This window comes from Tetrao urogallus, assembly GCF_951394365.1.
Source record: "Tetrao urogallus genome assembly, chromosome: 3".
NCBI lineage: Eukaryota > Metazoa > Chordata > Aves > Galliformes > Phasianidae > Tetrao > Tetrao urogallus.
In genome coordinates, this window is record NC_136815.1 from 63118796 (window position 1) to 63139339 (window position 20544).

Genomic DNA, 20544 nt, shown 5'->3' on the forward strand with positions numbered 1-20544 from the left:
TTTTTCTCTTAGGGAATCTTCATTGGGCTCTTAAGAGTTCATTTGTTTTCTACATTATCAGCTCCAACTGAGTTGAAAGAATTACTGCCTTAGATTAAACATGGAAACATAATGATACCAGTGGTCATCTAGCTTTTTCTTACTCTGAGGAACTGTAGATTGCCACTCTGAGGGCAGTCTCTGCTTTTTGCTTTCAGGTGCTTTGTTCTAATCCTTAACTGTCTAACCACTGCTATGTTTGCTTCCAGGACCTGAAGCTCTTGTCTTTCTGCACTGATTATTTCTTTGTTCATATATTTATTATGTGGCTTTCCTCTTACTTACAGAGGTATTTCTCAATGAGTAACTTCATATTAGCATAATACTAACTTCAGAAATAATAAAGATCATTGATCAGTCAAATTTTAAACAGAAAATAGAGCTACTTTGAAACTTTCATCTGGGGAGAATACTGTGTATTAAAATGCAAGTTCCTTTATATTATTACAAAAGAAAAATAGCTTCTGATGATCCCTTCCTTGTAACCTATATACATGATGTATTTTGAGAAGCATAGGATATTGCTTATGATAGGAATTGCTTATCTCTTTGATAGCATTCAGCTACATAGCTGTAGCTTTAAACCCTGGACATAAAGTTGTCTTCGAACATGAAGAAAACAGTTTTTGTTACTACATTATAGCATTGAGGTTTCTATGGAGGAGGGTGGGGGGAATGAAAATTTAATGTGCTATGTGCATATTTGGAGTTTGTCACTGGGACATCAAAAGCATTTTTCTGTTTTTCTTCCTGCAAGTCAGATGAACCATTGTGCTAGTAGTGTCCGTAACAGCTGAAATAATATATGCGTTGCCTCAAGATGTTGAGTAACCACAGATATGAAGTTGTGTCTTTCCTGTGTTTTAACATTTACAGACAATTTATGTCCTTGCGGAAGTAATTAAGCAAATAAAATTAATATGGAGTAGAACATATGAGAAGATGGTGAATGTAGAAACTGTTGACAAAAAAACAAGTTGCTACCCTATCTACTGTGACTGGTAGATTATGTCCAGACTTCATCATTCTTGTTTTTATCTTCTCCTGCAGTTTTTCTCCTTTCTGTTTTACTTTTCCAATGCCTACTGAGGGTTGAGTGGGAAGGCCTGGTTTTTATGGTGTTTCAGTCAGAGGAAATAAGGTGTTCTGAGTGTGAAAATAGCTTATTTATTTTCTGGGCACTGATTTATTCCACTGTATCTGAGTTACATCACTCACTGTAGAGATTATGGTTATACCTCAGATAAACCTAATTTTCTGTGAGTTATTCCCAGAGTAGTCCTTGTTTCTTTGGTATGCTTATAGTATTGAATTTTGTGCATGTAATTGAAAAATAGCTACATAAATGTGGTTAATTTAAATTGAAAGCATGTTTAGGATGGAGAATATTGTATATAGAATGAACAGTCCTTTATTACATTAACTGTTAGATGTTTGTGTAGTAAAATAGTCGTTAGTACTTCAACAACTGAGGTAAAACATTACGGTACCACACAAATAAAAGAATGTTTAAATCTATACTGAGGTTTTCAACAGTTTGTATTAGTCCACATTCCACTTATTATTTATATTCTTACACTTGTCATTATTTGCCTTGCTTCTTTTGTTCAAATATGTAAGGTAAAATTAATTTTGTGTAGAAAAATATTTTTCTCTGAATGCTTCCATGAAATAGCTGGTAGACCAGATTCTATATCTGCTTTGCAAGAAAAGCATTTGACTTGCCTATCTTTGGTATTATGTATGGACAAACATTTGTCCTACTCTTCTGCTGTGCTTCAGGATAATTTAGCTATTAACTTAAAAACAGCTTGCAGTGTACTGATAAAACTTTTAAAGCTAACTCGCCTGTTTGTGTCAGACTGGTCTTTAGTAGACTTGAATTGACATAATCAAGACATGCTTTGGAAAAATATTGAAATTGCAAATCTGTTTTTGTAGGAGAGGGCCAAAAGTAGATTCTCATAGCCCTGCTTTTATACTGTCTTTAGAGGACTTTTTTTTTTGCTGCCTAGTCTGCAGTGGTGGTAGTTAATACTGAGTATAAATGATGAATGTCTTTGATGGGAGGAAAAGTCTGAAAGAACTGTGGAAAATTACTAGCAAGCAACTGCAAGATGCTGATATTAAATCCCTTTATTGTTACCTAAGCTGGACCTTGAATCTTTGTTAAAATCATATGGCTCCTTAATCTTAATCAGTAGCTACCATGGGCATTTCAGGGACTTGGGAAATGGGAGATAGTTTCTGCTTGTTTCAGTTCAGACTCTGGATAATATCTTAGGATTTTTTCATCAAAGCAACACTTATCCCAAGACAGAGTTGCCTTCAAATTCATCTATTTGCTTACTGGGACAAATGTATTGATAGAACTTGTTTGATGAGATTTGTTGTGTACTTAGATTAAATCACGTTTGGAATCTTGGGAGATATTGGATTTATAGAAGATAACAGTGCTCTAGTTTCCCAATAAGTCTTTTCTCCTCCTGATAGTACCAAGCAAAAGTATTTTCCTGACCAATTTTCTTCTTGAATGTGTTTAATAATTGAAGGAAATCAGTCATGTTCTGTATTGCTTCTAGAAACAAGTACACAATTTAGAAAAATTACGGGGAACAGTTCTTGGTTCAGACACCTAAAACATATCAATTATTAATATTCAGTTGTTTCTTTGTTTCTTTCACATTTCACAATACATTGCGCTGTATCAACATTTCAACACCTAGAACTGTTTCCTGTTATATAATTCAAATAACCATGCTGGAGATGAGGGAAAGGATATCTTATTATTTATCATAGAATATCTTATTATTTATCATATTCTTTCTCTGAAGAAAATAGTGATTGTTTTTAAATGTACTGTGAGTGAGTATTCTACCTTCTAAGTAAAATTTGAGCGATAATTTACAGGCTGTGACTGAAAAAATAAATAAAACTAAAAATTAGAACATACAGTGCTTATAAGTAAACTGCTGAAAACCAGGGCGGACTCTCATTTTTTTTCGTATTGGTGTAACTAGACTGCTTTAAGGTTCTATTTATTCTATTAAATCTATAAGATTTAAGGTTCTATTGCATTGAAGTAAATTTGAGGCTCAGGCGTTGTTGAAAGAAGCAGTTTTTCTCTCTCAGATTAGAATCTGCAGAAAAGATTAGAGCTATTGCATATGTATAATGGACAAAAAGGAAACGCTCTAAGCTCAAATTAATGTATATTAAATAGAGCTTTATTCACACAGAGTGAATAGGTTTGTTTATCTAAGCCAAGCCATCTCAAATCACAGCTGCATGCAAAGCCTGTCATTGAAGACGGTGCTGAAGAGGACTTCAAGACTTCTGTTTAGTCCAGGGAAATTCAACCTTTGTGAAGAAACCTTCCATGTTCTTTCTCCTCTTGCTTGCTGTGCTGCTGTTTGTCTTATCTGACTAATACTGCCTCTGAAAAATTAATCCTAAGACACAGCTGGAGTCTGCACTGAAGTCTTGCCTCTAATATGTTGCTTTGAGTGTTAAACTACTTTTATTATTTCTGTGGCAGAAATAGTAAAAGCAGCACCAGATCTGCTGAGTCTATCTTCTGACTCTGTGTTGCAGTATTTCACGATATATTTAACCCATCCCTCCATATATACACACATTGCTACTACTGTTTTGTTTCAAGAATAGTGGTAAGATAAAACATAGTATTTATTAGGGACTCTTGGTAGCTGTTTTTCACTTACAGTTGGTTTTCCTGTCATGCCATGAAGGCATTTCGCTTTTGTTGAGAGATCTTAATTTTCTTCATTGAAGCACTGCTGAAATTGACTTACTAAACGTCTATTTTTAAGCAGCATGTAAAATTTATTTTTGCCTTTCTAGGTTACATTTCCTATCTTCAGAATTCCTTATGTGTGAATATGAAGGGGTTATGACTTGCCTTTATTAAAGAAAATATGTCATTACATGGAATTATTATTTCTAAAGTCATCTCTGCTAAAAAGCTGCTTTATTGTGTAGCTTTTTCAAAGCTGTTTGTGCTATACCAACAGGCTGCTTGGCATCAGATCATCCTGACCATCTGCTATCCTGATAGGCAGAGTTGTGAATTGAAGAAGCTTACCTTTGAGAAAAATGTTTCAATATAATATATTTAAATCATGGCTTGTTCTAAAGGAAGGCTGATGAGTTGTGCAGATAATTATTTTCAGTTAAAAATTTTACTTTTTTTAAAATCTGCTGTGATACCTGAAGGTGATCATTGTTGAAGTCTTTCTTCATAAGAATACAACTGCAGTTTCCAAATTTTGAAATATACACACACTTGCACCAAATTTGGTATAGAAGAACAAATTGTTACTGATTTCCATGACATTAACTTAGTATGTATGCTGCAGTGCCTCTTCGATCAGGTAGCAGTGGTTGGACGAGAGGTAATGGCCTCAAGTTACACCAGGAGAGGTTCAAGTTGGATATTAGGAAAAATTTCTTCTCAAAAGGAACAGTGAGGCAGTGGCACAGGCTGCCAGGGGAGATGGTGGAGTCATTGTCCCTGAAGATGTTCAAGAAATGTGTGGATATAACACTGAGGGGCATGGTTAGTGGGCATGGTGGGGATGGGTTGGCAGTTGGACTAGATGGATCATAATGTTCTTCTCCAACCATAATGATTCTATGTAGGCTACAGTAAAAGGCTGCAGTAAAAGTTAAGTGAACTTTTACAATCCCAATATTCAAGAGTTCCAATAAAAACCATAAAGAAATGTAACCGAGTAGTAGTATTTTAAGGAGCTTTAAGTTTCATTTTTTCACATATATGACTTTTCTTTCTTTCACTCCTCTCCCCCTGCCTGTAACAGCATTACAGCAGTGTTCACACTTAACTGTGAAATGAAAAATGAAAGTAAATGGATAAATGAAAAAGGGGCGGGGGGAGGGGAATACAACTGTGAAAGGCACTTATTTTATTTAATGTTCTTAACCTCAGAGGATCCAGCTGTTGAAAAATGCATGTTTTTCAGGCAGTGGCTATGAAATAAGAAGAGTGTCTTCTACTAATTCCCTCATGGCATATTTAAGTTTTTAATCCAGTTTCGTGGGCAGTCCATATTGTTGTTGCAAACAACCACACTTCCCCTTTACTTGAATGTTGCAGTATTAACGCTAAAGCAAGCTAGTTTCTTTCAGAGATGGCAAGGCTCTGGAAGTGAAAGGTTGCTGAAACAAATGAGTTTTTTTGTAGCTGAAGATAATGTTACCTGCTTGTTCTTATTACCTGTGTGAGACCAATATCTCCTGTTCGCGAGGAACGGAGTATTTTTGACGTTGTAAATTCAGGTTGATTAGCTTAGGCTTTTTTTACTGCACCTGTACCCTTACTATAGGTGAAATTGTTTGGATTGTAAATGTAGTGGCATGCTCTTCTAAAAGATTTTTTTCATGGTTTTGGGTGTATCTCTCTGAGTGCTTGTTAATAAGAATGTATATATTCAGCCACATATCTGAGGTGCTAGTTTAAGGGAAAAGAGCACTGGGTTATTGACTTGGAAAAGTATTCCTGTAAAGCTTTGTAGAGAATCCTGTGAGTTAAACTCTTCAGTTTATCTTGTTTACTGTATAATGAATTAAACCAGGATTTTGGTCTGTTTGGTTTGGAACAGCAGACTGCATAGGACCAAGTGTTTGATGAGTTCTTTAGAGTAGACTGCATCCTAAAAGAAAAGATTAGCTGCAAATTCTATTTAATCTGTGTTTCAGAAAGATTGTTGTAAAATATGTCTCTAAGAGATGAGTTATAGTATCAGTCAGTAAGAAAAATTGACAGATGATTCTGTCTAAATCTTGTACTTATATTTAAATACTTAGTGTTGATTAATCAGCAAGATAAATCTGGCTAATTATTCACAGATGATAGCATGTGATGTATGAGAAGAGTCAGAAGGCTGGACCAGGGCAAGTCAGTCATGTTTTTGCTTTCAGCTGCCAAAAGAAGGTTATCAAGTATACGGAATCAGACTCTTCTTGGAGGTGTGCAACAAAAACATGTGAAGTGATGAACCCAAGTTACAGCAAGGGAAATGCTGAGAAGTCACAAGGAAGATGAAATTAATGCTGAGCTTGATTAAGCCCTCAAAGTGATTGACAGAAAAGTTGAGATTTTTCCTATCCCTGGAGAAATTAAAATCTCATCTGTAAAAAGGACCTGATTGTCCTTATCTAACTTTAAAGTCGGCCTATCTTTGAACGTCCTCCCATGCTCCTTCCCAACTTAAATTACTTCAATTCTATAATTTTGTTATAAATGCAATGTGTTCCTGCAGAAACTTTTTCCTATGTTAAACATGTTTGCCAAAGCTATAAACATCTTTAATTTACATTCTAAAACTATCCTTTGGTGATATAGATGGCATAATGTGTGCAGTCCCAGAGTTAGAGGGGAAGGAAATAAATGGGTGAACTAGTATACAAAAGGAAATTCACTGTCATTATGCTATGAATTTCTGGAAGTGCATATACGTTCCTAATGTAAGTGTGATGTATCATCTGACGAAGGCATTGCATTGAAAATAGATTTCCTGAGCTTAGGCTGCATTTGTTCAATTCTTTCAGCTTACTGTGTTGATAGACAATAAACTGTAGCTCCATGGTGAAAGTTGGTAAACTTACTATAGAAATACTTTTTTTTTATTATTCTAACAAAGATATTTTTGTAAACAACATTTAGAATGTATTTCTCTTGATGGAAGTACTCTTTAGGTATATCAGATAAATTCCATTAACTACTATCTTGACATAAAATTGAAATTACTTTCAGTGAACTCAATTTATAATGCTTTTTACTTCAGTCCTTAATCACACACTTGCATGCTTAATTTCTTGTTCTTACAAAATCTCCTGCATTTCTTAACTCTGTTGTCTTAGTTTGGTGTACTTCAGTCTTTCTCAAGGAAGATGCTTTTCCAATATTAGGCAGGATCTCAGGACATTTCAATTTCACTTTAATTAACCTTGTCATTCCATTGCTTACCATTTGCATCCTCCTCATCAGCTGTGTTGGACTTAAATGTTGTTGGTTTGTTGGTTTTTTGAGTTGTTGTTTGTTGGTTTTTGGGTGTTTTTTTTTTTAAGACTTTTGTATAGTCTTTCTCTGTTTTATTTTTATTTTTTATTTAATTCATATTCAGACAAACCTAGAATTAAAATATTCTTCCTGGACTTTCACTTGGCATTATACCGTATGTTATGATCTGCCATATGTTTCCTTGTTTGCTCATTAATATAAATATCACTTCTCTATCCTCCCTCTGTTCCATTTCTGCACCTTTGCTGATGGAAGCTTGCAAAAACCACTTGTCGTCAACCAGATGAGATAAAACACGTGTGAGCCTAAGGGACTGTGAAATAAAGGCTAAATATATTGTAAAGAAAAGTAGGAATGCTGCAACTTTAGAAATCATGACCTCAAGTTTTTATACACACCTTTCAGAACCACCAATAAGTGATTTTGGGTTGAACACCCCATGGGTTTCAAATTAGGCTTTTAAGACTGTTACTAATGGACCACTATGGATTTCACAGTGCTCTTCCACTCAAATATGCAAAGAAAGAGAACGTGTTTATCTTACTTATGCACAAATCTTTTTAATATAAATATATGTATCTTTATTAAAATATACTACCCTTTTTGTTTGTCAGTCCAAAAAAAAAGTCACCTCTAAAGCCAAAATGCAAATCTGTGATAAGGCAAATTTTGCAGCAAATTGAGCTTTTGAATATAACCGAAATACACGAAGCAATATGAAGTATGGTCAGTAAAGGAATTGTAGAGGAACTGAAGGAATCCTTTCATGGTTAATGGCAGCAGCTTATCAATACGGATGTTTGGGACTTACAGAAAATCACTGCAAAACTTGAGCATACTGTGAAAGCCCCAAGTTTTTCTATAATAGTGCTCAAGTGTAAAGCAGAAAGAATCTATGTAGCTGCCTTAAACGGTTTTTCTGCTCACTTGTTCATAGAATTTCTGAATCTTAACTGTGCAACTCATGCTGTGTATAAATTTGTCTAAAAGGCAGCAAAAAGATGGCGCTTTAAATATCTTCCGTTTAATTTGTTTATGAATAATAATCCCAGTTTAAATGGGTAGTTCTCAGAAAAGATCTGGTAATGGAAATACTGCCACATTCAGTCTCCCTACCCCTGCAGGTGTTAGAGAAAAGAAGCTTCAGTAACTTGAAGAACACTACAAGGGCAAAACCTACAGATGTTTCCTTCTGTTGTTTGTAGAGAGGGAGTTTTGCTACAGTTCTATTGTTTCAGTTGTCCCTTTTCTCTTGGGATTTTACTTTACCTTATCATCATCAGTTCTCAGAATAGCAAATTCTCTGGTAAGGCACACGTCTGAGGAGGAGGGGTCTTTCCTTGAAACTTGACAGAAGAGAGGTAGATTTTCACAGTAGAGAGTTTCATTGTAAAGATTGTCACTGACAGCAATCTATAGTAAGTGGAAGATTGAAATGGCATCTTTTTAGATACACAGTGGAGTAAGGAAGGGAAATTACTTGCAGTTTTGAAGTGTTTGCATGCTGAGCCAATGGAAAGTTTATTTTCCTTGCAAGGAATGTCTCTTTTTCTTGATGAAAAAGTCGATTGGTTGGTCTGGTGAGTGTTCTCATTTATTGACTTAAAATATGGTGCTTGTTGTTTGTTGTGAAACGAGGAAGATATCTTAGTACAATGTAGAATACAGTTTGGCCAGAAAATATGATCCTGTTGTTCCTGTTCAAAGTACTTCATCACATTGATGAATAATTACGTGTCAGAAGTAATATTTGATTGAGTTGTGAAGATTAAAATTCTTCAGCGATAGCATGCTGTGCTGCTGAGGACTTTATGAAGACACAGCTCCCTTGTCACTGATGAATTCTGTAGGGGTTGAATTTGGTCATTTTCTAGGTAATCTTTTTATACTCAAAAAGGTTATGGGATGATTCAGTAACTCCTTCAGACTGATGCATCTGAATTAAAGTGCAGTAACTCCACAGATGAACCTTCAGCAAATATTAATAGGAATTTATATCCCACATTTATGTATCTTGATATACTATTGAGGTGATTAAGAATTTGCTATTTATTTATACACAGTATATGAATGAAAGCGGAAATATTTTTTTCTGTCTCAAATGGCCTCACTCTCTTGAGGTGGAGAGGAAGGAGATTATATTAAAATAGATATATCATGTCTAATTGCATCAGAATTTTGTGGTGTGTAGTTCTTGGTGGAAGCTTTCAAGAGGGTTAGCGTATGACAACTTGAGTTCTGCACAGATGTTAGTAATAGAGCTGTATCTCTTCTCTTGTGACATACACAAAAATGTATGGCTTCACTGTTGTTTCCATCAGATGGAAATCAATTAGCTTAAACTAAAATAAATAAAAGCTTATGTCATTGCACTGCCTGTCTTCCCACTTCACAAAGTCTGGACAGCAGCAGTCAAATCCTATGTAGGGGTGGAGCTTTCAAAGGTAGAAATTATTTTTTAACAAGCTCAGTGAAATCATTGACTAGACCGAAAAAAACTTTAACCTCCTCTCACTGAGTAACTGCAGTATGAGCTCAACAGTTGTCTGCACTCTTAGATTGGCTGCTCAGGCAGCATCTGTATGTGTGCATGGTGCCAGAGGATCTTTTCCAATGCTGTCAATTAAGAAGTGGAAGAACTGTGAGGATTACTAAAAAGGAGAGCTGGAGGTACTTCTGGGAGAATGGGAGTGAATGTCACTGGCATCACATGTTGGGGCATGGCTGTAATAAAGATGAACTGTAGTGTTCAGGGAAAAAAAAAGTATGCACAACCAAACCTTCACAAATTCTTGTGGAATTTGCCATCTCTGCTTATCAAGGAGGAATATGTTCATATTATGGAATCTTTATGAGGAAACTGAACTAGAATGATATTTACCTTTTTACTGTAGTTTTAATGGAACACAGTACATGATTTACAACCTTGAAGGAAATTCTGTGCATATTCTAGAAGACTAGGACTGCTTCATGAGACGATTATCAATTGTTTCTGTTTCCAACTGCTTTACTGTTTATCAGTTTTTCATTTAAGTATGGTTGAATAAACCTCAACAGAAATCCCAAAACTGCCAGCTGCCTAGTGACTGTGTCTTCTCACAAAGCATCACTAAATGTCTGATTTCATAGAATCATAGTATCATAGAATGGCTTGGGTTGAAGAGGGCCACAATGATCATCTAGTTTCAACTTCCCTGCTATGTGCAGGGTTGTCACCCACCAGCCCAGGCTGCCCAGAGCCACATCCAGCCTGGCCTTGAATGTTAGTTTGCCACTTCTGAGAACAGAGTACTGGCCTAGGTAACCAGTCTAACACTTCTTCTTCATTCCTTTCCCTCCCAATTTAAGCTATCGTTTATTCTAGGACAGTAAGTTTTACAATTACACAGATTTCTTCATTCCTAGATGATAATGAGCAGAAAGGAGAGTTTATTCACTTAGATGCCATGTGTGTGGATATTCTTTTGATTATGCTGTTACAATCAGCCAAGCTGCTCTGTGAAAAGCCCTGATTAACCACCCTTCTTTTCTGTGTTAGATTGTCCTGGTCTGTGTAGTCACTGCTTTAGTTACATTTTATGTTAAAATTCTGTCAGCACCTGTTCTACTTTTGCATTGTAACTAACATTTCTAAAGCAGCCTGTGCTAATTTCTCATTACCTACACATAAAGAAATACAATCAGTGACATCTTTAGTCATCGTGATCCACATCTAAAACTTTAAAATGGTGTAGCGTATCCTGTTAAATAATTGCGACTGTAAACTCCAGCAGCTTAGGCTGCAGGAGCAGATGTGTATTATTGGTATTTGGGTGTGTGCCAAAAGTGGAAGTGAGTAATTAGAGCTGCTCGGTGATTTTTTCTTGTTTCACAAACTCCCTAATTGCCTGATTTAGACTCTCTGCACGGGAATACGTATTTTTTAATTTACTGTCAGCACATCTTTTGGCTTTTACACAGACTTTTTTTCCTAATTAGAGTTCCTGTTTTCTTTCTGTTCGCTTACTGAGTTTTATTTATTTATTTTTAACAGGCCTTCTGAACAAGAATCACCAAAGTGAGTTGTCTCTAAAATTTCTACTATGGAATCTTTATCTTTAAGATACCAATCAATGCATAACTTGAATTTATTTTTTCTAAGTACTGGTCTTGTGTGATTGAAAGCACAAATAACTGTTGAAATCAATGAAGGTTGTAAATCTTTTCTTAAAAATTAAGTTTTTGCATCAGGATGTGAGAAAACTTAAATCCTAATAAGTGTCTAAGCACTATTAACAAAGCAAAACAATGATTTTCTTAAACTGTTCCATTTCTTTTGTAAAAATTTAATGATGCCAAAATCCACTGGTGATTTTACTGCTAGAAAGCAGTAACTGAAGCAATTTGTCACATTATTCCAGCGTTAATTTTTTTCTGTGGTAGAAACTCATTAAGAACTAAACTCCTAAGTTGCAAGTGAAATTTTGTTTTTAAATTGACTACATTCTGAAAAATACGTTATGATGTGTTTACATTTAAGTGGTTCCTGCTTACTTAACATTGACCTCACAGGAATCATGAAAACCTCTTTGAAGCTACCAAATAAAACCAATAATTCTTTTGTGTGTGTGTGTGTGTCATTACAGTTCGCTAAAATATTTTAAAACTATTTAAAGAGCCAAATGAATAATATCTTCGAAGAATATTTTCCATGGTAATTGAAAATGTTGTAAATATTGACAAAAACAGGCAAAAATAAGTTAGCCTGCTAACCTATGGCATCATGTTTGTTAGTTGCAGTCAGATTTCTGCAAACCAAAAAACAAATGTCTATATTTATTAGTAGTTGTTGCATTGCTAATCCTGCATGTAAATAGCCTATGTTACATTCCCTTATAGTTTTATTTCTTCATACTGGGATTTACTTCTTCTACTACCATCCTGTGAGAGTTAGATACTGCTTTTAGGAATGGTGAACTAGATAATGCATTGAATATGCTCTGCACAAAAAAAAAAAAAAAAAAAAAAAAAAAAAAAAAAAAAAAAAAAATTAAAAAAAGCATGCATACATGCAAGAATCAAATACAATTCACTGTAATGCTGGTTGTCTGTAGCACTACAGAGCGTGCTTGCAAAGAGTACTGGCCCTGATCAAGATGATCTATGATGCAAGTGAAAGATCTCTCTACAGTGGGGTAATACAGGTGAATAGATTGGCAGCTGAAGCATTTTCCCCTGGGGTTTGTTCTCGTTCCCTCCTTTGTTGCAGTGATTTCATGTACCACTTCAGCAGTGCCTTTCACTGTTGACCTTCAAGTATTTTGCTGAAAATGTCTCTCTTGCTCTAGTTTTATTCTGCCGTTCTTCTAGGTCTCCACTGAACAAAAGATAATGCGTAGATCATTCTCCAATCCCATTACTTTGCATGTTAAGAAGTGCTGTTTAACCGCGAGTATAAAAAGACTTGTTCTGGTGTCTGAGTGATACAATTGCCCATTTTACACAGTTTAATGTAAAAATCTAGATAACAATACTTTTCTAATATATATATATAATTTTTTGTTTGTTTGTTTTTAAATGAAGGAATGTATTGGGAAATAGTCCAACTCGGAATTCTCTGACCCGTACCTCACCTAAAGTATTGACTCAGTCTCCCAACGGAGTTGGTAACATTTCTGACTCTTACCCTCTGGAAGGGGTGGATAAACACTTCCTAGAAACATATGACAATGTTACAAAAAGTAGCTTAACAGATGATTCCAGTCAGTACTACTGTGATAAGGTAAGTTCAGTTGCATTCTTTTCAAGTCAAAACTGGTAACATATGTAGCTTTGAACTGTAGATTAAGAACTCAGAAAAACTGTGGTTTTATTCTGGGGTGAGCATGTTTTACGAGGTAACAGGAATAAAGCTTCTTGTCTTACTCAGATTTCTCCAAGGCTGTGTATACAATATGATAGGTAAGCCTACTGTGTACATTCATTTCTTATAGCGACCAGGTTTCCAACGGCATCTGCAGGAAGTTCTTAATGGAATGGGAATCCTTGCATGACTGTATCTCATTTGTTCTAGGATAAAGTCACTCAAGCTCCTGTAAGTCTTGATAGTGAGCACAAATCCCATCTGGGATGGCTAAAAATTGTGTTTTGACTTCTGAGTTGACTAGAGAGCAGCTGCTCCTTGCTAGCTTTATGACAGCAGATCGTCCCTCACCTTTTCTCTAGCCTCTTCCAGGGCTGTGCTAAGCAGCTTCCTAACTTGGCTTTCCACTAGCCATAGCCAAGCTTTAATCATCCTTGCTTGGAGATTTCCTGGAGAAAGTATCAGTTCACCCTTTTAGAGGAGATATGTGAAAGAAATTGTAGTTACTCCATAATCTTTAGAGCAAAAATGTTTAAAGTGTATTGTACATTTTTTTTTTTCCTTTTAAGTCACCTCTAGCTATGGCAATACATTGAAAGTTTTAATAGGTCTGAGCTGAAAAAGCTGTGATGAGAGTAAGAGTGTAAGGACGGAAAAAAACATAGAACGCATTTGTCATTTTGCGTTCCAAAGTAATGCCTCCTATTTATGGAAACTACAATCAATACAAAGAGCACAGTAACACTGTTTGGTAGAGAAAATTATCATCTACAGTAAATTATTATACAACATGGCCACCGCCATTAGCTCTGCATTTTTGCCAGTGGTGGACAAGAACCTGTGTGTCATGGTTATAACAGTGTGCATTAGCAGAGGCGACCTGCTGTTGCCACTGCACCACCCATTTCCTCACTGTGCTCACATCAACTGTTTGCTTGCTTAGCAGTTTTAGAGACCATCGATGAACGCCAATTTGTTCTATTTTTTCCACATAGAGGAATTGAGTGACACTCCTTTGCTTCAACTGCAACTCCATGTCAGCTGCCATTGTGTCAGACTGCCCCTCTGCTGCCATTTGTCACATGGCAAAAACATGTAATGAAATATTGGTGGGATGGTTCAACCCCTACTGCCATCCTCCTCTGAAATTGTGAGCCATCATCATAAAATAGGAGGTATTACCTTCAGAGCAGCCCTTGTTGCAATTTTTACAATTTTTAAAGGTTGCAATTGGGTGTATTCTTTAACCTTAGCTTCTTCATTTTTTGAGCATGTATTTACATGGAGAATTATTATTCAGCATGTCTAAATGTGGGTACGTTATACTCTAATTTTCTGCTGCTTGGTTTTAAAACTTAGAAAAACTTGGTTTGAGCTTTTTCCTGTTTGTTACAGAATGAAGTAATTGAGGGAGATTTACTTTTGGTGCGTATCACACCAGATGAAGAGGGGAAGTTCGGATTTAATCTAAAGGTAAATCAGCAATCTTTTGTTATCTTAAAATGATCTATATAGATACCGTGATCTGGTATTATGATTATTTTTTTGTTTTTAGTGTGATACTTCAGAGAAATCAGTATATCCCACAAGAATTTTTTAAGGACTCAAAAATTTTTAGAAGTGGCAGCTTAATCCTTAAATGATAAAGTCATTTAAAAATTTATCATTTAAAAAATGATACAAATGAAAAAATATTTATGAAAACAGGCCTTTGCTACTTCTGTATTCTTTAATTGCATATATTATGGACGTGACATTTCCAAGGCACTGCCTATTTTGCTGTGTAGATATGAACATGGAAACATAATTTAAGATACTAATTTCTAGGAAAAATGTCTGTATTATAAAGCAAGTTAAATAGCTGGTGCCATTTTATCAATTATATCCATGAAAAAATCACATAGAGATGAAAATGAATTGTAAAAATGGAAACAAGTATTGATTCCTCCTGTAAATTTTCTAATTGTATCACCAAAAAATTCCATTTGAACAGATAAGATAATGATACCATCAAAATCAGGGTACTGTTTGCTCATTTTGGCTTGTTATTTATTGGTGAAGTGTTGAGAGAGCTTTATGTAAAGGGAATAAGGGAGTATGTATTTATTTATTTTGGAACTTCGATCCTATCTGATCTCTTGCACACTCACCGTAATACCTTAATACTGTCCACCTTGTGAGTTCAGATGTTGAAATAGGCTTGCTTGAAGGATAGGGTTTGAGTAATGCTGCATTTGATCTGCTTATTGCCTCTTAAAATATGTGGACAAGCAAAGCCACTAGGTTAAGTCTACTGGAAAAAGAGTACACCCATCCTGACATTTGCTTGTGAGAGTTCAATCTTACTGGGCTCAAGCGACTGAACAAATTTTATATGTAAGTGAAAGTAGGTGATTGTTTAAAATGCTTATGGTCATGTTGTATTAATGGTCATTATTTACTTGACATTCCTGTAGGGTGGTATAGACCAAAAAATGCCCTTAGTGGTATCAAGAATAACTCCAGGATCACCTGTAAGTAATATCTTACCATTATAATCTTTCCCTTATTACTTCTACCATTTTCATAAGTCTTTATTCACAGGTATCTGGAAATGCATAACCAATATGAAATAATAACTGAGCCATTCTCTTTAGAAATTGATCTGACCAGTGATTTTTCTTTTTTAAGCCATGGATGAAAAGATAGGGAGTTGTTAGCCAAACAAAAGACAGCTGGAAAGCATATTTGTTTTCTTTCGTTGTTTCAAATAGTGCACTACAACACTGAAAATACAAACGATGATTGAAGATGCAGTACAGAAGTGAGTGGTATGGGCCTATGCAGCCTATGAAAAAGAAACAATTTAAGGAAAGTACAGCAGAGTTATATAAAATTTGGAGCACTGTGAAATGAGTAGCAGGGGATTCCATTTAAAGAAGAAGGGGCTATCAAATTAGTTAGTGAAAGGCTGAAAATAAATGAAAAGTAGCAGCTTTACATGCCTAAGACAGACCTGTGAAATTCCATGACAAAGGATACACTGATCCTATTTTTCCCTGCACTTTCACATACGGAAATATTTCTGGACTAGGTGGGACATTCATTGGAACCGTACAGTCACTGAGTTATTATGCTGAATTGTGGACTAATAATAGTGATGCAGTACCTTGGTAATTTTTTTCTACAAAAAATTGTGAGGACGCCCTATCTCATTTCAAGTTTTTTATTCTTTTTTCCCCCCTCTCTTTCTTTTTATTTACCAACTTTCATAAGATAATATCAGTGCTAACTTGCTAGGAGATAGTCATGCGTCAAAAGTCTGGAGACACTGAATATTATAGACTCTAGAAATTTAATAAGCACTCGCAGAGCTGGTATCTGAATGTCATAATGTAAGTTGAGCTAAAACAGATTGTTTGAGAACTTGCATTTTGTCCTGTTTGAAATTTATGGCTTGATTTATGCAGTGCACTGAACTCAGTCATGAACTCTACAATAATTATGCGAATAGAACAGTAATAGAAAATAGTCATTACTTAAAGCCACAAAGTAAAAATGAAACAGACCAGATTTGCAAATCTAACAAAAAATAAAAATGATTTGAGATGCTGAAGTGATGCTAGAAGCAGACTTATTCTGTTGAGAAACAGAAGATGCTTTTCCAGAGGCAGTGATTTCCTGTGGCAGATTCAGATTATCTTCTGGGAGGTACAGAAGTTCTGATCTGTTTTTATCTTTTCGGACTGGGAAAGGGCTGGACATCCAACTTGCTTCATTTAAGTGTCCCCAGTTAGCAAGTATTGGCATAGATATGAGTGACTTCTTAGCTCCCTAGATGAAAAAGCATGCTAAGTGAGCAAGTTATCAAGAGTCAGGAGGGTATATATTGAAAACCATTATGCAATGCAGCATAATAAAGAGCAGTGCAAGAGAAATCACATCATGTTACAGCAAGAGGAAAATATGTAAGTACTTTCAGCACATAACAATATTAACATTATGTTGTTTTCTGTAAATTCATTTTCACCTGCTCTTGACTATTTAATGACATACAACTGATATTTGTAAGTGGAAGTATTTGTATGGAGTGTGTTTTTGTTCATTGTAGCTTCATGGAACTTCAGTGATGCCTAAAAGATCCATCTTTTGTGGAGAAAGGGAAATAAATGTACACGCAAGGCGGTATATCATTTGTGGCATACTAATTTTTTTTTTTTTTTTAATTCCATTCTACTATAGCAGAAATCTAGAGTTCTGAGGAGATTTGAAGACAGAGAAGCAAAAAAACAACCATTTATTATTTTGGTATTTTTTTTTACTAAGATTCCTATACTGTTGATTTTATTTTATTTTTTTTCCCAGAAACAGTATTAATGCCTTAAGGTGATACAGAAGTTGTTATAGTTGTATTTAGTAGAACTTTTGATTGAAAAATAATATGTATGCTTCCTGGAACAATAACAAAGAGATTAGCATAAAATGGAACATTGGGCAAATCAGTAGGAGAGGAATCCTCTGACATAATTAATTGTCTGAAAACGCTCAGTATCTGAAAAATCTACAAATTATGCTTACGCAGAAAGAATTAATTTCCATTTGAGATCAATCTGACTGTATAAAATGTATCAAGCAAGAGAGTTGAGACATTAACATGTCACTTGATTAACATAACTTCTTCGAACATCGATATTCATCTTCTCCTGTAATAAAGAATAATAGCTAGCGACCAGCCAAGAAATATAAATTATAGATAAATGTAGGAGATCAGACACCATTCCCTCTGTGTTCTTGTTGACTACTTGCCGCTGCTGGACTGACCTAATGTGACTAGTATGACTGATAAGAACTTTATATCATTTATCCTTTCAATTATTGCTAACCATTATATTTTACAGTGATTAAACCATTGTTCGTAGTTGCATTCTTCAATCTTGCCTCCATAAATCATACAAAAAATGACTTGCGTCTCTTTTGAGAAACTGTGAATACTTGAAGAACACCATGGCTGTTTCTTATTCCCATTCTGCTTCTATTTGCATATCTTTTTCATGCAGCATTGTCAATTTTCCTTATCCTTCATTCGTATCTTTATTTCTTTCTATAGAAAATGTTTGGTGTTACTTTTTGTTTTTGTAGTAGGAAGTATTTATTTTGTGTGGGTTCTTTTTTTCATATTGATTCTGTCATTATCACCTCTCTTTTCTGTCATTTTGTTTTTAAATTGGTAATGATACACTTAGTTCAGGCAAGTTATCCATGCTTCCTGCAAGGCATAATCAGGATAAGAAGGAGAGGGTAATTAGGACATCATTTTCAGGTTTGCTTTTTGATAGAGCTAAAAACATTACATGAATAAAGGCTGGGGAACCCATGTTAACATTGGGAACAATTATAAATGGAGAATAGCAGACTGTATTGGACTAGATCTGATTTATAAAAGATTTAAAATGCAGTGTGTATTTAACTAAATCACTTCTGTACAGCTGAGTACTTCCTAAATAGAACAAAAATCAGAATAGCAGTGATAATAAAATGGTTACACAAGTTGGCACTCTTCTCAAAGGTTATAGAATCCTTCATATTCATGTTACCAGAATCGTAGACTGGCTGAGGTTGGCATGAACTCTGGAAGTCCAACCTGCCAGCTCAAACATGGACACCATGAGCCAGGATGCTGACCAGGATCATCATCATATCCTATCCGTGGCTTTAATCCCTTTGTGCTCATCACAATGCTAAGTATACTAAATGTAGCAGAAAAAAAAAGCCAAGCAAGTCCTAAAGTTCAGCAGAGGGTCTAAATTGCTCTAAGTTGCAAGATGTAAGCTTAGTGAAGCTCTTAGTGATGCAAATTGGGAAGAAGTAGTCTTCTATGCAAAACATGAATAAGTTGAAGTTGTAGAAAGGAGCCCGTGTCTGGGGAATGTCCTTAATATTACTTAAGATATGTTCAGTTTAATAACCTCAAAGTCATATTTGGACTTTCCAGTATCACTGCATAAAAACAGAAGGTTGCAAATGTCATCTTGTACACCTAGAAGACCTTTTTTATGAGAGAAAGTATCATTTGTTAAGGTTTTCAGTCTGAAATTTGGATCATTATGAGCAATTTGGTAATGGCTATCTGATAAATATGAATTCTTCTTTTAGCTATCAATATACTGTTTGAACTGTTCCTCATCTTCATTAAGAAGCTTTGGAGCAACAAAAACAGCTTTAGATCTGAATCCTTTGATTGATGTTCTGATACAGAAGATGAAACTTTTTCAAGAGAACTCTGAAGAATCTGCTTACATGATGAATTTAATATTCTGATTTGTTCCTGCTTATGTGGCTGGATGCAATGACATTAATATGTTTGGGTTTTTTTTTTTTGTCTTGAAACAGGCTGATAAATGCATTCCAAAACTGAACGAAGGTGATCAGATAGTATTAATTAATGGCAGAGATATCTCAGAACACACACATGACCAGGTGGTCATGTTTATAAAAGCCAGCAGAGAATCTCACACAAGAGAGCTTGCACTTTTGGTCAGGAGGAAAGGTAACTGGGCTTATTTTATTCACTTCTAATGTTTTGGAGACTTGCTCTTCTGCCTGAATAGGTACGCCTATTCGAGTAAATGTGGTTTTGTTTCACTTGAAATAAGTCTGTGATAAAAAGTAGTTCCTCTTGCATTGAAATTAGTAGCATAAATATTTTTAACTGTGGGCTCTTTCGGATACAAATGAGTCTATCAAGTTAGAATTTCTTCTTATGTTTTTAGCTCTAAACTCAAACAACGAATTTTCAAAACTTCTTTTTGAAAATAGAGCATAATTTCACAAATCTTCAGTTGTGAGTTCGCAAATACCTATGAGCTGCTGTTCCCCAGCACAATGATTCTACAAAACAAACAACCTACAACAGATATTTTTATAATGATGAGAAGCTTGACCCGTGTGGACTACTCACTAATTTCCTGTTGGCAACAAGACAGTTTCGGAAATATGTAGGGTAACAGGTATTTATTTCTTAAATACAAGGAATCAGTCCTGCTCCATTTTTAAACACATGTAGATTGCAGGAACTTTCAGGGGAAATGAAATGATGATTTACTTTATTATTTACGTTCTCTAGGAGCAATGGTAAGTCCTTAACACAAATGATGAACAAAGGCTTGGCAAGGAGTTTCTGACTGCATTATGACTTAAAAATCTGGAGAGGTTATGCACTGCTAGGAAACAGGAGGCAAGAAAACTGCATAGATGTTATGTGCCTCTGTAGCATTTATTTATTTTAAATTTCTTATGTTTGTAGGAAGGTAGATGAGCTGCTCTTGTCATTCTCCCTGAACACAGTCCTGCTTCCAGTTATTGCAGGTCTCTCCACTGGCCCCAAGCAGTATTTAGTCTTTCCTTAACTTTTTTTTTATTATTCCTCTTCCTACTTGCAGATAAGTCTTTGCTTTGAGCTAAAGACTTATCCTGTGGCCCCATGCCAGTCATTTGTATAGGCGCGAGTAAGAACATCTTTTTATAGTTCGGTGGGAATGGGCCATACCGATCACTGCAGTGAATAATCACAAGTGGGCACCTTCCACAATGCAACAGCTTTCATGGACGAAACTGTGGTGAAATT

At 35.4% G+C, this 20544-nt stretch overlaps 1 protein-coding gene across 3 annotated transcripts in view; it reads left to right on the top strand.

Moving 5' to 3' along the window:
• The window catches only part of PTPN3 (protein tyrosine phosphatase non-receptor type 3), a gene marked incomplete at both ends in the record, with an annotated part of 151337 nt that overhangs the window by 110979 nt on the left and 19814 nt on the right, over positions 1–20544 (top strand). For all 3 annotated transcript variants that reach the window (XM_079533169.1, XM_079533170.1, XM_079533171.1), the window contains 5 exons: positions 11133–11156; positions 12662–12860; positions 14337–14414; positions 15398–15454; positions 19311–19467. In XM_079533169.1, coding sequence (XP_079389295.1) covers positions 11133–11156; positions 12662–12860; positions 14337–14414; positions 15398–15454; positions 19311–19467 — 515 coding nt within the window. The remainder of the gene's footprint in view (positions 1–11132; positions 11157–12661; positions 12861–14336; positions 14415–15397; positions 15455–19310; positions 19468–20544) is intronic.